The sequence below is a fragment of the Agelaius phoeniceus genome, chromosome 16 (genome assembly GCF_051311805.1).
Source record: "Agelaius phoeniceus isolate bAgePho1 chromosome 16, bAgePho1.hap1, whole genome shotgun sequence".
NCBI lineage: Eukaryota > Metazoa > Chordata > Aves > Passeriformes > Icteridae > Agelaius > Agelaius phoeniceus.
Window position 1 is genome coordinate 4,383,625 of NC_135280.1, and position 12,195 is coordinate 4,395,819.

Here is a 12,195-nt window from a genome sequence, read left to right on the forward strand (position 1 = left end):
CCAAGGTGTTGCTCAGGCTGTCCCAGCTCCCCTCTCTTGGGCAGGGTTTTGCCTCACAGACACACAGCACTGGATACCACATGAGCTCCTGTGGGGCTTCTATTGCTGGTAGTGTGAACTGAGGTGTCATAAAATCTTGATGCTCAAAAGGGTCTGGGAAGGAGCAGGAGGGACAGGAGGGACATCCTGTCCATTGCCATCAGCCAGACAATCCCACACCTGGATGTCATTCCTGTCCCCTCCTCAGCTCATCAGCTCTGCAGAGCAGAGCCTCTGCCTCAGCAAAGTAACACAGCTTGAGAGTCTCTGCTGTGCTCTGACTTTAGGGATGGAATCCTGTAAAATCTGTCACTTAGTTACAGTGCTGCCATAAAAAAAGGCTTGAATGGCCTCCAGGTACATGCATGGAAAATTAGAAGAGCTTTTAATAAATGGGATTGACCATGAGTGCCTGTAGTACAAGTTACAACGTTCTGCACAAACATTGCTTTGCATTGCCGTTATTGAGCAATAATCCTTATTTGGAACTTACACAAATTGTGGCAGAACCTTCTATTTATCTAACCTGGAAATTTTTCCTGAACAGGCTCTCTATAATCTACTCAGAGAATTGGCAGTTTTCTTCCCTCTCTTGGTAGATATTTAATAGCCACGTATTGCATTTCCATGCTAGTAAACCTTCATTATTATACAAAATGTACCAGAATGTTATGAAGAAATACCTTAAATAATTAAATAGAAACGAAGAGTGACAAAACAAATGAACAAAGTGCAATTTGAGCTGTGTTATTCTTTCCTTTTTATGTTCACTTATTTGCTAATTTGCTGAACTTACTGGACTGCAGTGGGTCTTGCTGTGATTAGAGAGAGTTTGCCAAGTTCCTTTGTAATTGTTTCTTTGCAATTAACTAAATAATAGAATGTTCTCTGTGTGGCTCTCTGGGGAAAAAAGCAGGCAGGTGCTTTTGCAATAGGATTTCCACATCTTCCACCCATTTCCCTAGAACTCAGTTAAAAAAGACCAGTAAAACATGAGAAAGAGAGAGAATATTGCCTCAGGACTGGAAATGAAAGAATTAACCTATTATTATTTCTTTCAGTTGGCCGAAAGCTTTTTTTTTGCTGGCCCTGGTAGTGGCTATTCTTTGTATAAACCTGAAAGTCCCTGGCAGGACGTCAGAGGAAAGTCATGAAAACCCAAATGTATGTTCCTGCCTACAGATGCCTCCACTTGGGGGAAGTCCTTCAAGCTGGGAGGAGAAGGCAGCTGGGAAGGTCCCTGACTTTGCTGGGACAGCAGGGCTGGAGACAGAGCTGTCATGGAGGGGGCAGCGATGCCTGGAGGAGGCTGCAGAGCAGCCCTGGCTTTGTTATTTCCTTTGACTTTGAGCAGAAAATTACAGAGGAAGGCCTGGGAGGAGAGGAAGGGTAGTTTTAATGGAGGCACAGTTCAGCTCAGCGGGAAGGAGGCACGGCTGGCTGCAAGGGCAGAGTTTATGGAGCGGCGGAGTCAGAGGCGCGGCCCGGCAGGGGCAGCTGAGTGCCGAGGCACGGTCCTCTCCCTGACCTCCCCATGACCATCTGTAATTTAGTCCCTGTCTCAAGAGGGTAACTCATCCATCTGCTGGCACTTGGAGTGCAAACTTGTCCTTTTTTTTTTTTTTTTTTAATCTGTATTGTTAGCTAAAACCTTTTGTAGCAATATTAGGTTTGACAGAAAGGGGAAGACTCCTTGCTCCACATTATATTAAAAGCTGAATTATTTAATTTCATAGTGAATCAGAAAAGCCAGGGGTAGGAGATTGCTGTTTTAAAAGGTGCTCTCATTGTCAGTACCATTTCAGCAGTAGGGATGTCTGGAATCAGAAGCTTGTGAAGAGTGAAAAATGCTACATTTCTTGGAGGGCTTCTGTAGACTGCCTGGTGGTCTCAAGAGGATGGAGGACAGCACTGGCTGCCTTATTTTGGAGGTTTAAACTAGTCTTGTTTTGTTGCTTCTTTAATGTGGAACACTTCTCATCTGCCTATTTTGTCCATTGATTTTTTAGCAAAGCCACGGTCAGAGCAAGTTAGAAACACTAATACTGCTCCTTGGGTTACTTTTCAGCAGGATTACCAGTGAACAAACTGACATTTGCAGTTTGCTTTGCTTGACTGTAGAACTGCTTTCCATGCAAGGGTGATTTACTGTTAGATTTTATTCCTGGGATGTCACGACAGTGTCTCGTTTGTTCATTTGGCTTTGGCAAAAGAGAGTGTACTTATTTGTGTGGGAAGGAAAAAAAGGCTGCTCTAATCTAAACATGAGAGCCTTGATAACTGTCTTGTCCTATACTCAAGAGTTACCTGAACAGGATCAAATGAGAGATGCTAGACATCCAATAATTGCAGATATTTCTTTGTGATGTGGCACAACAGGCTGGAATGCCATGGAAAGTCTGGCTAGCGCTGGATCCTGTGGTTTGTCTCTTATTCCTCGTTTGCTGAATCCATTCTGCTCTTCATTTTCCCATATCATTATAAATAATTGTGGGGGAGAAATGAAAACTGTTGATGCCTCTGTTTCTCTGTAATCCCCAGTGCTCATTCTGCTCTAATGTAATCCAGTTGTCTCGGCAGCAGGAGGCTGAGGGGAGGCATGCACACCAGCACTGCTCCCTTTCCCACTCACCCCCAGCCCCACAGAGTGCCTCAAACACCCACCCCCATGGAACAGCATCCAGCTTTTCCTGTCATTGATTCCAAAACTTTCTGTGCAGTTTGATTTACATCAGCCCTGTCAAACGAGATCTCAGTGTGGTGTCCTGGCTGCAGCTTCTCTCCCCTGTCCATCACACACTGACAGAGGTGCTTGGACCTGCAGCCTGGTGGGGCTTTTGTGTCCATCCAGAGGCCCGTGGCTGTGGTTACAGCTGCAGGACAGATTCCAGCCTTGAGTGTTTTATTGTGAAATTGCATAAACTCTGTGAGAAGGGGCTTAGGCAGAGATCTCTTGCTCCCAGCGAGGTCTCTCTGCTCCTTGTCTTTGGGTTGTTAAAACTGGAGGTGAAATATGTTGGCCCTTGAAAGAATTCCTTCTTCCTTCCATCCATCCATCCTTGCCAGCACTGTGAAAAAAAATGAAAATAATAAGGAAAAAAATAAAATTGGCTGATGTTCAGCTGTCCTGCAGCAGAAAAATAAACCCTCTTCTTCGAGAAAGCTGGAGGGAGTTAAGGTCTTCTATCTTGTACCCTTGTATGTCTTGTACTTGTGCACACAGCACGTGGCTCTAAACCCTCTGACATGTGTCTTAATGCTATTTGTGAGTGATAAGATTTCTTTTCAGCTGTGTTGATAATACTCATATGAAAATCCCATCCTAGTCAAAAGCTATTGAAGTTTTCAGAACATCAGCAGAAATATGTTTATTTGCTCCAAGGGGTTAACATGTGGCCCTGTGCCCAGCACCACAGAGTCATCGTGTTGGAAAAAACCTTCAAGATCACCAAGTCAAACCATCAACCCACCAGCAGGACCACGTTCACTACTAAACCATGCCCGCAAGTGCCATATCTTCACATTTTTTGAGGTATTCTGAGAGATTCCAAGACTTTGTTCAAGTTATCGTTTTATTATTTTTCCCCTCGTGCTGTCACCCAGTGAGAGGTGTTTCCTTAACGTTCACCTGTGCTCCTGTCACTGTCATTGCCATGTGCGTGCCCAGCCAAGGAGTGCTGGATAACCTTCTGCCTCCAGGAACTGTGAATTCAGGAAGGGCAAACTTGCTGCCTCTGGCTCTTGGGATGGGCGTTGAGACGGACTCGAGAGGAACTAACAATAAATGACTTTACGCCTACCTTTACCACTTGCTGCGGCACAAACTGCTTTTACTCCGCTGGCTTTCAGGCTAAATCCAACCCGCACCTCCCGCTGTTAGAACCGCGGGGCCGTGTGACACTCACGGCACCGGGACATTTGTCGGGAAGCGAACGCGGCGCTGGGGGTTCGGGGCCCGGCAGCGACCCCCGGTCCCGGGGGAGCGGCGGGGGCCGGGCCGGGGCGGGGCGGCGGCGGCGGCGCCAATGGGAGCGGGCGGGCGGCGCCGGGCGCGGGCGGCGGAGCCTCTGGGCGAACAAAGAGGGAGCGGGAGCGGGCGGAGGGACGGCAGCGGGCGGGGGGGACAGCCGGCCATGCGGGGCCGGCGGCCGCGGTGCGGGTGAGGCGGGCGGCGCTCCATGGCCGGCGGCTCGGGGTGAGGCAGGCGCGGGCATGGCGGGCGTGAGCTACTCGCCGCCCTGGTGGGTGAGTCTGCTGCACCGCCTGCCGCACCTCAGCCTGCGCTGGGAGCTCACCGCCGCCGACTTCCGACCGCACGACGCCGAGTACCAGCAGGTGAGTCTGCCCGGGGCCGTGCGGGGCGCGGGGTGCGCGCTCCCGGCCGTGAGGGGCGGCGGGAGCGGGGGCTCGGCCCGCCCGGAGGCGGAGGAGGAGGAGGAGGAGAAGGGGGCGTGCGGCCCCCGCTGGGGCTGCCCGGGTGGGTGGCCGAGGGCGCTGTGGCCCCCCTGCTCCCGGAGCAGGTGCCCCCGCAGGGCCGGGCGGACAGGGCTGGGGCGGGAGGTCACCACCCCGAGCTGCCCCCAGCCTGCCCGGAGCCCGAGTTCTTCTTGGCAGAAGCTGAAATTATAGATTGATAAAATCACTGAGGTTGGAAAAGCCCTCCAGGATCAGCGAGCTCAGCCTTGGACCCAATGCCACCGTGTGCCCGCTGACCCGCATCGCGAAGCGACCCCTGGAGCGGGGCAGGAGCCAGGGGTGTCCCGGCCGCTCCCAGCGCTGCCCGGCCGAGGGCACCGTCCCGGCCTGGAGCCCCTGGGCTGCCCGCAGCCACCGTGGGCTGTGCCAGTCCTGTGCAGGCTCTGCTGACCATCCATCCCCTTTGACTGTGCCAGTCCTGTGCAGCCTGCACTGACCATCCATCCCCTCTGATTGTGCCAGTCCTGTGCAGCCTGCACTGACCATCCATCCCCTCTGATTGTGCCAGTCCTGTGCAGCCTGCACTGGCCATCCATCCCCTCTGATTGTGCCAGTCCTGTGCAGCCTGCACTGACCATCCATCCCCTCTGATTGTGCCAGTCCTGTGCAGCCTGCACTGGCCATCCATCCCCTCTAATTGTGCCAGTCCTGTGCAGGCTCCTCTGACCATCCATCCCCTCTGATTGTGCCAGTCCTGTGCAGGCTCCTGACCATCCCCTTTGATGCCTCCAGCCCCGCAGCGAGGCCAGCAGTGCCTTTCCAAACCGGCTGCCTGCCTGCTGGAAAACAGATGACTTAATGCACGAGAGTGGCGTTAGCATCAAGTGCACGGGAGGATGCTCGCAGAATACTTGTGTGCAGCTTTTTTTTTTTTTTTTTTTTTAATGCTGCTTAGCCTGTATCCTGTGCTTGGTTGGCTGGGCATGTAATTAAAATGATTGTGGAGTGAATCTGTGTGCTCCAACATCTGTGTTCTCTGCTGTCATCTTGGAACAGAGCTGCAGTGACTCTGCTGCCTCGTTTTGCCACGGTCTCTGGTTTTGAAAACACCATTTTGCTTTTCTGAACATACTTGCAGTGTCCTATATACACAGCCTGCTATCATGCACACAGGCATCAAGGCTAAAGCATCTAAGCAGGTCTTGTTTATAGTAGAAGTAGAAGGTATTAGAAATACTTTAGGAAGCAGTATGTTTTGGCTTTTTGTTCTAAACAGATGAACAGATCTGAGGACTGAAGCTAGAGCAAAATGTGAGAGATATATTTAAAGAGCCATGGGTAGGTACAAAGAAACATCGTTATACCAGCAAATCAAAGGGACTTTTGAGCTAACTTTGTATTTTGAGGCTTCAATTTGTTAATTTGTTTTAGTTCCCTTGGCTTAGCAGAGTTCAAGATGGCCACATGCAGATGTAACGCTGCACAGCAGCTGAACTGTATTTCCATGACCTCAGAGGGTAGCTGCCTTTAAAACAAGGGATATGCAATCCTGGAGATCAGAAGTTAAGAGTTCATTGAAAGATCTTCTTGGGAGTGTGTTATCATGAAATAAGCACTCAGTGACCTTTTGAATAGACAGCAGATGTACCAGTTTTCACTTGAATTGCTTAAAAGCATTCCTAGCAATAATCTGGGGTTGTGTTTGTTTGTCAGATAATTTTTCAGCAGTAATCATATTCCCACTTAAAGCCTTCTGCTGCTCTCCTCCTGTGTAGCTGCCTCCCCTCCCTTGATGACATTAAGGACTTCTTGCACAGCAGTCGATGGCCTTTTAAGTCTTAACACCAGCTCTCAAGAAAACATTTTATCAAATCCAAACTCCAATGTCTGCATTACTGAGGCGTCTGTCATCAAGAGAATGGTTTGAGCAGCAGCAGCTTTGCTGGTTTTGGTGTTGCTGAGGGGTAGCAAGCAGGCTCCAGCAGCACTGCAGCCTGTGCTATCAGTGCTGTGGTTATATAACCACGCTGCTGTGGCTCTGCAAGTTGGCTCTGGAGTTCGTAGGCACATAGATTAATTCTAATGCAGTGAACCAGGGAAACTTAATCCAGCACTGGGAACTGTAATGATAAATGCTCTCTTGTGCTTTAAATGCTTCTGAAGGCCTTTTGGTTTGAATTCTGGATTTTTTAATGGATTTGCACCTCTTGCTCTGTGTGCAGCCTGTGCTGGCATTGTCTTCCCTTATCTTTAGGAACCTTTTGTATTTAACAGGTGAGATCATATACATCCTCAAAATTAGGAAGTCCATTTTTTAATTTTAACTTTGGCTTATTTTTCTTTACTTTGTAGGTCTCACTGCTGCAAATTGTGTATGTTTTTGTTTTCTAGTCCATTAGTGATTGATACTCTGATTTTTAAGTATGAACTATTAAACTACACACTGCATTTGATTTCCTCAGGGGGTGAGGAGAGGTCAGTGGGGGGGATGCTAGAGGAAGTTTATGGGCACAGGTAAGGGCAGAGTGTCCCTACCTGTGAGGAAGGATTGCCTTTGCCAAACTGCATGGCTCCAATTCATCTGGGAGCTGGACTGTTGTCATAAATAGCCATACAGCTGGGCTCAGTGTCCAGTCCCATTCTGACGTGTTTTGAGGAAGGAAGCAATGTACCCTTTCTGATTCCTCACTGCTTCCCTAGAAAAGATTTCCCAACCCGTGACCACAGGAAAGCAGCACTTTCCTTATAAAACTCTTTTCTTCAGCCACCTTTTAGTAAATACCCACCTGTTTGTTGTACTCCTGTTTTGGTGATGGGCTTTGGAATTGTGCATCAGCTGAACATCCCACTGCAGCCAGCAGTGGCATGCAGTGGCTTGGCTTTGCATGTTGTCCTGTCACTTGTTGCAGTGCCACGTGCTGCTGCAGGTGAGGAGGCTGCTGCCTGGAGAGGCTTTGCACCTCTGCCCAGCAGGATTAGTGTAATGCCAAGCTGCTCTTCCCCTGGAGCAGCAGCCCAGCCATTGTGCCCTGAAACCTCTCTGAAGGAGGGCAGATAAGCACATGCTGCCACTCTTTGAAGTCCAGGTCTTTGTTAAGTCTTCTGGGACCCTGGGTGATGGGGGATGTCTAGCAGGATGTGGATGCAATGGCTGCTCCTGCTGTTCTGTCCCCAGGAGTCCCTTGGCCAGGGCAGCAGGGACGCCTGCTGTGTGCTGGGCTGCCTCAAGGCTGCAGCCATTGTGTACCAACCTACTGGGGCTTCCTCCTTTTGTCTGAGAGCATGAGAAATGCTCATGGCAGTGCTGCTGCCAAGGGCTGAGATCAGTGCAGCTGCAGGTTTTGGCTGCACACCTTCTTCACCTGAGTCAGGCTCTAAAACGCTCTCTCTCTCTCAGTATTATTTTGCTCTTTATCTTCTTCCACAGCATATCTTGTTGCATTAGGTTAGAGCAGTGTGTGTGAGTGTGGAGGAGCAGAACAGATCCTTCCCCTCTGGACTAGATTGTTTAAAAATGTATGTGTATCCTGATGTCCTTCAGATGCTCTGCTTCTGCCACAACAAGCAGTACAACCAGCTGTTTTCTTTTTCTGGAGGAATTGAGGTGAATCTCCATGTAGAATGAGCTGGGGTTGTGGTCCTTCTTCTGCAGGAGTTTGGCATGCTGGTGAGTCCTATCAGAGCTGCCTTCAGGTGCCACTTGCAGGACTTGCTCCATGGTCCTCCCTACAGAGGATCTTATCAGACCAGTTCTTTTCCTAATCCTCCCATGAATCATTGGGGTTGAAAATATCTTGATATGAACAGCTTTGTTCTGGCTGTATTCTCATCTGAGTCATACTGCAGTGCTCTGCAAAGCCTTTTCATTGTGTAGTGAGTCACAAATTCTAGAGTGAAGGGAATGTAAAAATGGAGCAGAGCTCCTGTTCCTTCTGACAGCATCATGCTAACACCAGTTCAGGTCTCCCTGCCTTCTGCTGCTGATCAAATCATGATGGTCTTGCCAGTGCTGTCCACTTACTTTCCAGTTCAGTTGATTGGCACAGTGAGATGGTCCTGAGACTGCTGCTGTCACTAGTTTAATTTATTTAGCAGTGTAAGTGACTGACTTAGCTGTGTGGCATTGAATTCACTTTCTTTCTCAGGGTAGAGTTGCTTAAGAGCCTTGAAGTAGCGTGGAGGTCATGTGCTGGAAAGAAATAGAAAAGCTGAATAGCTTTGTAATACAGCACAACAACAGGTAATGGGATATCTGCTCCAGTCAGGGTGTCTGTACACTGACAGAAAAGGAGACTATGGCACTTTATCTCTGGAGTCTGACTGTGGGCTCAGAAGTGCCCTGTGAATAGTGATGGAGAAAAGAGGCTGTAAAAGCCAAACCACGGAGCCCTTTGGAGTTTCTGCTTTTTCTTCATTGCTGGAAACTGACGATGTTGACACAAACCTGTGTAAACGCAAAGGTTATGTGTGAGTCAGGCTAGAATAAAGAAAAATTCTCCAGCATCTTTGAAACTCATCCCTTGCACCACTTCGTGCCTTCTCAGTACAGTCAGAGCTGCAGATGCATGGTTAGTAGGTGTAATGGCAGCTGTTTGTGCTTTGGAAGATGACTGATGATTGATTCACACCAATTAAGATGCAGAGTCGTGCTGAAGGAAGCAGTGACAAGAGCAGGGACATGCTCTAGTCCTTGGCTTTGAGATGCTCTCTTCAGTGTTGTCGCCCAGGAGTTTCCTATCATGCATCTGTCAGTGCTTTCATGTCATAATGTTCTTTTTCTCCCTCTGTACGTGTGCTGAGAAGGGATCCAGCAGGGAAAGGTGCTGTGTAAGCCCAACAGAGTCTCTAATCCAAGGCATGTGTGTTTGAACCCATAGCCAAAGGTTCAGCAAGGAATTAATTCTGTCAGGTACTTTCTGGCTCTGTGAGGCTGTTTCCCCACACATAACAGCTAACGTTGTCTTTGGAAGTGTTTCTTGGCTGGAGAAACATGATGGAGCCCAAACTGCCAAAAAACTTGGATTATAGAGATTGTTTTAGAACTTCCTCTACTGTACTGGCATCTTATTTCAATTTTGAAACCAAGAGTCTTTCTGTAAATTGGAAACATGTGTATTAGTCAAGTTGGATGACGTGTTTTTGTCTAGTTGGCTCAAAGTCAGAGGGTAATGTGCCTTTTTTAAAGGGGTTGGACTGAAGGTTTCTTTCTTTCAAGAACAGATGGACCCCTTCCAAGGTCTGATCAGCTATCCTGCTGTAGCACCAGTTTGCTCATATTTCCAGAAAGGTTAAGTGACCCCTGTTAATAGAATCCAATGTTTTCTGATGAAATTGAAGTTGTTTTTATTTTTTTAAGAGCTGCTGGTAAATTCCCTCTTCCCTTTACTCATCAATGTTGGCTGCATGAGTAACCATGCAGTAATGCCTCCCATCAGCAAACTGGTGCTGTGCTCTGACTCTTCTCTCTTTGATCTGGAAGAGCCTTTACTGATGAGCAGCACCACAATGAATAACCAAAAAGGTAGAACCAAGGCTATTTTTGGCTGATTTTTACCAAAGGTAGACATAAAATGTGTTCTGTTGACCATTCATCCAGTCATGCAGCAGCATATGGTGTGCAGAGAGGAAAAAATTCCAACTTTGCCAGCTTTCTGTCTGCAGCCTTGCTTTGTTTTGCTGACCCATGCTGTGCTGCCACGTTTTCAGATGCTCTCCTGAGACCTGGCAGTTTCTGGAAACACTGGCTGTAGTTACCCTGCTCTAGTCAAAAAAAACCAACTCTTCTAAAGGTGTGGTTTTAGCAGAGTACACAGGGGTAAAAGGTGTCTTGGAGAAATGTGAAACTCTTTGTGGTGCGTGAAGGAAAGGAGATGCAGGTGAGTGTGCAAAGATGTAAACTCTGCTCGCTCACTTCCTCTGCGTGGGATCCCAAAACTATTCATCCTGCACAGAGAAGATGCTGGTGCCAGCCTGGTGAGCTTCCCAGCCTCAAGACACATTTATGGAGCATGTGGTGCCCTGAAGGCACCGTGCTGGTCTCAGCTGCAAGGGTAGAACCAGAGCTGAAAATGTGTCTGGTTGTAGTGGCCAGCCACTGGCACCCTGGTGCTTCTGCACCTACACAACATTTGTCTTCCTGAGAATGCTCCATTTTTATCCACATGAGTGTAACACCATCTGACTCCTGGTCTGCAAAACCTGATCTCTAGCAGTCTGGAGAAAGGGGTAAGCAAATTTAGTTCAGTCTTAGCGTGTCTTGCCTCTTTTTGTTCTTTTCCCCTTCATGCCTTTTTGAGCAGAGGAACATCTGTGGTCTCCAGGTTAACAAAGTGCCTTTGTTTAAAAGTTGATCCAATGAAGCAAGCAGTGCTTAAAGCAGATGTTGATGTGAATTTTTAGTGTTCTTTACATTTTGTTATTAGGGAAAGTGAGAAATTCTCACCCAGAAGAACATATCCCATTAGGCATGGCTCTGGAGATTAAGGGCACGAAGTCAGGTGCTTTCTCTGACTTAATCCCAAGGCTCTGAATGTGGATTAAGGGGCTGTACCACAAGTCTTCTTGACCTCTTACTTGTACTTTGGGATTATATTTATTTTGGAACCTGTAAACAAAACCCTGTCCATTGAGTACAAGAGAGAGGAAAGTTATGGGCCCGTGTCTCATCAGCTTTCTTGCCCTGCAGAGCAGTCAGTCAGAGGAACAAGCACTCTCCAACCCCTTGGAATTTCTGTCTTTTTTTTCTATTCTTTCTGTTTAATTTGGTTTGGTTTTTTCCTTTCCTTTTTCTCCCAGGACAAGGCTAATTTTACACCATTTCTTCTGCTCCCCTGCCCCCAGCAGCACCCACTGATGGAAGGGTGAAGTCCAGAGCTGGTGGTGTTTGTGTTGTAGGGCTGTGCTGTGGCAGAGCTTGCACAGTCACCCCTGGTGTGACACTCCTGTACCTGTGAGGGTGGCTGTGCTGAAGGGCCAGTGATGATGGCCAAAGCTTCTCCTGGAGTCATTCTTTCACAGGCTTTGATGTCCAGTGAATTTGCTTGGGTGGCTGCAAGCAAGCAGTGAGTAAGGTGGTGCTCACTCTTAATTTTCTTAGGGTGGAGAGGAGTCAGCACCTCGTTTGCATTAACCTCTTGGTGACTGTCAGTTCTCTTCTTGCTCCTGTTTTAATTTTCACTAGTAACTTTTCCACCAGTTATGGTGAGATTTCCCATTCCCCTTGAGTGAGTAGGAGAACTTGGCTTGTTTTCAGCTGAATGTGATTCCCATAGCTGGGGGAAGGGATGTGATGTCTGGGAACTTATTTCCTCTGAGATTCAGAAGAGACCTGAGTAACTTTGGAATATATCAGGATTGCCTACTGCACTGAACCTCAATTCTCACTTTTAAGACATGAATAAGACTCATAATACTCAGGAGGTGGTAATAATAACAATAACAACAATAAACATAATATAAAAACAACGACAACAATAATAATGCCCAAGCCCAGTAACTTTACTCCTCTCTTGGCAAGGCTGCACTTTCTGGGGATGTCATCCTACCAGTTCTTAGTTTTAGCTGATGACAATGATTAACAAGACAGATGAGCTAAAATCAAGGAGGATCAAGTTCATGCAAGGCTTCTAGTCCTGGGGATGCATTCATATGACAGTCTGAAAAAACAAAAAAGTCATCACTGTTAGAAATCCTCTCCTTTCCTCCACTTCAAGGGGTAACTGATGTGTTGCAGCAGTGAAA

General features: G+C 47.8%; 1 protein-coding gene across 2 annotated transcripts in view; it reads left to right on the plus strand.

Moving 5' to 3' along the window:
• Nucleotides 1-4,137: 4,137 nt before the first annotated feature.
• Nucleotides 4,138-12,195, plus strand: part of TTYH3 (tweety family member 3) — a 76,579-nt gene continuing 68,521 nt past the window's right edge. The window contains exon 1 of one of the 2 annotated variants that reach the window (XM_077186811.1): nucleotides 4,138-4,374. In XM_077186811.1, the coding sequence (XP_077042926.1) occupies nucleotides 4,252-4,374 (123 nt within the window). In that variant the 5' untranslated portion in view covers nucleotides 4,138-4,251. The remainder of the gene's footprint in view (nucleotides 4,375-12,195) is intronic. The other variant, XM_054643964.2, reaches the window with a different exon arrangement.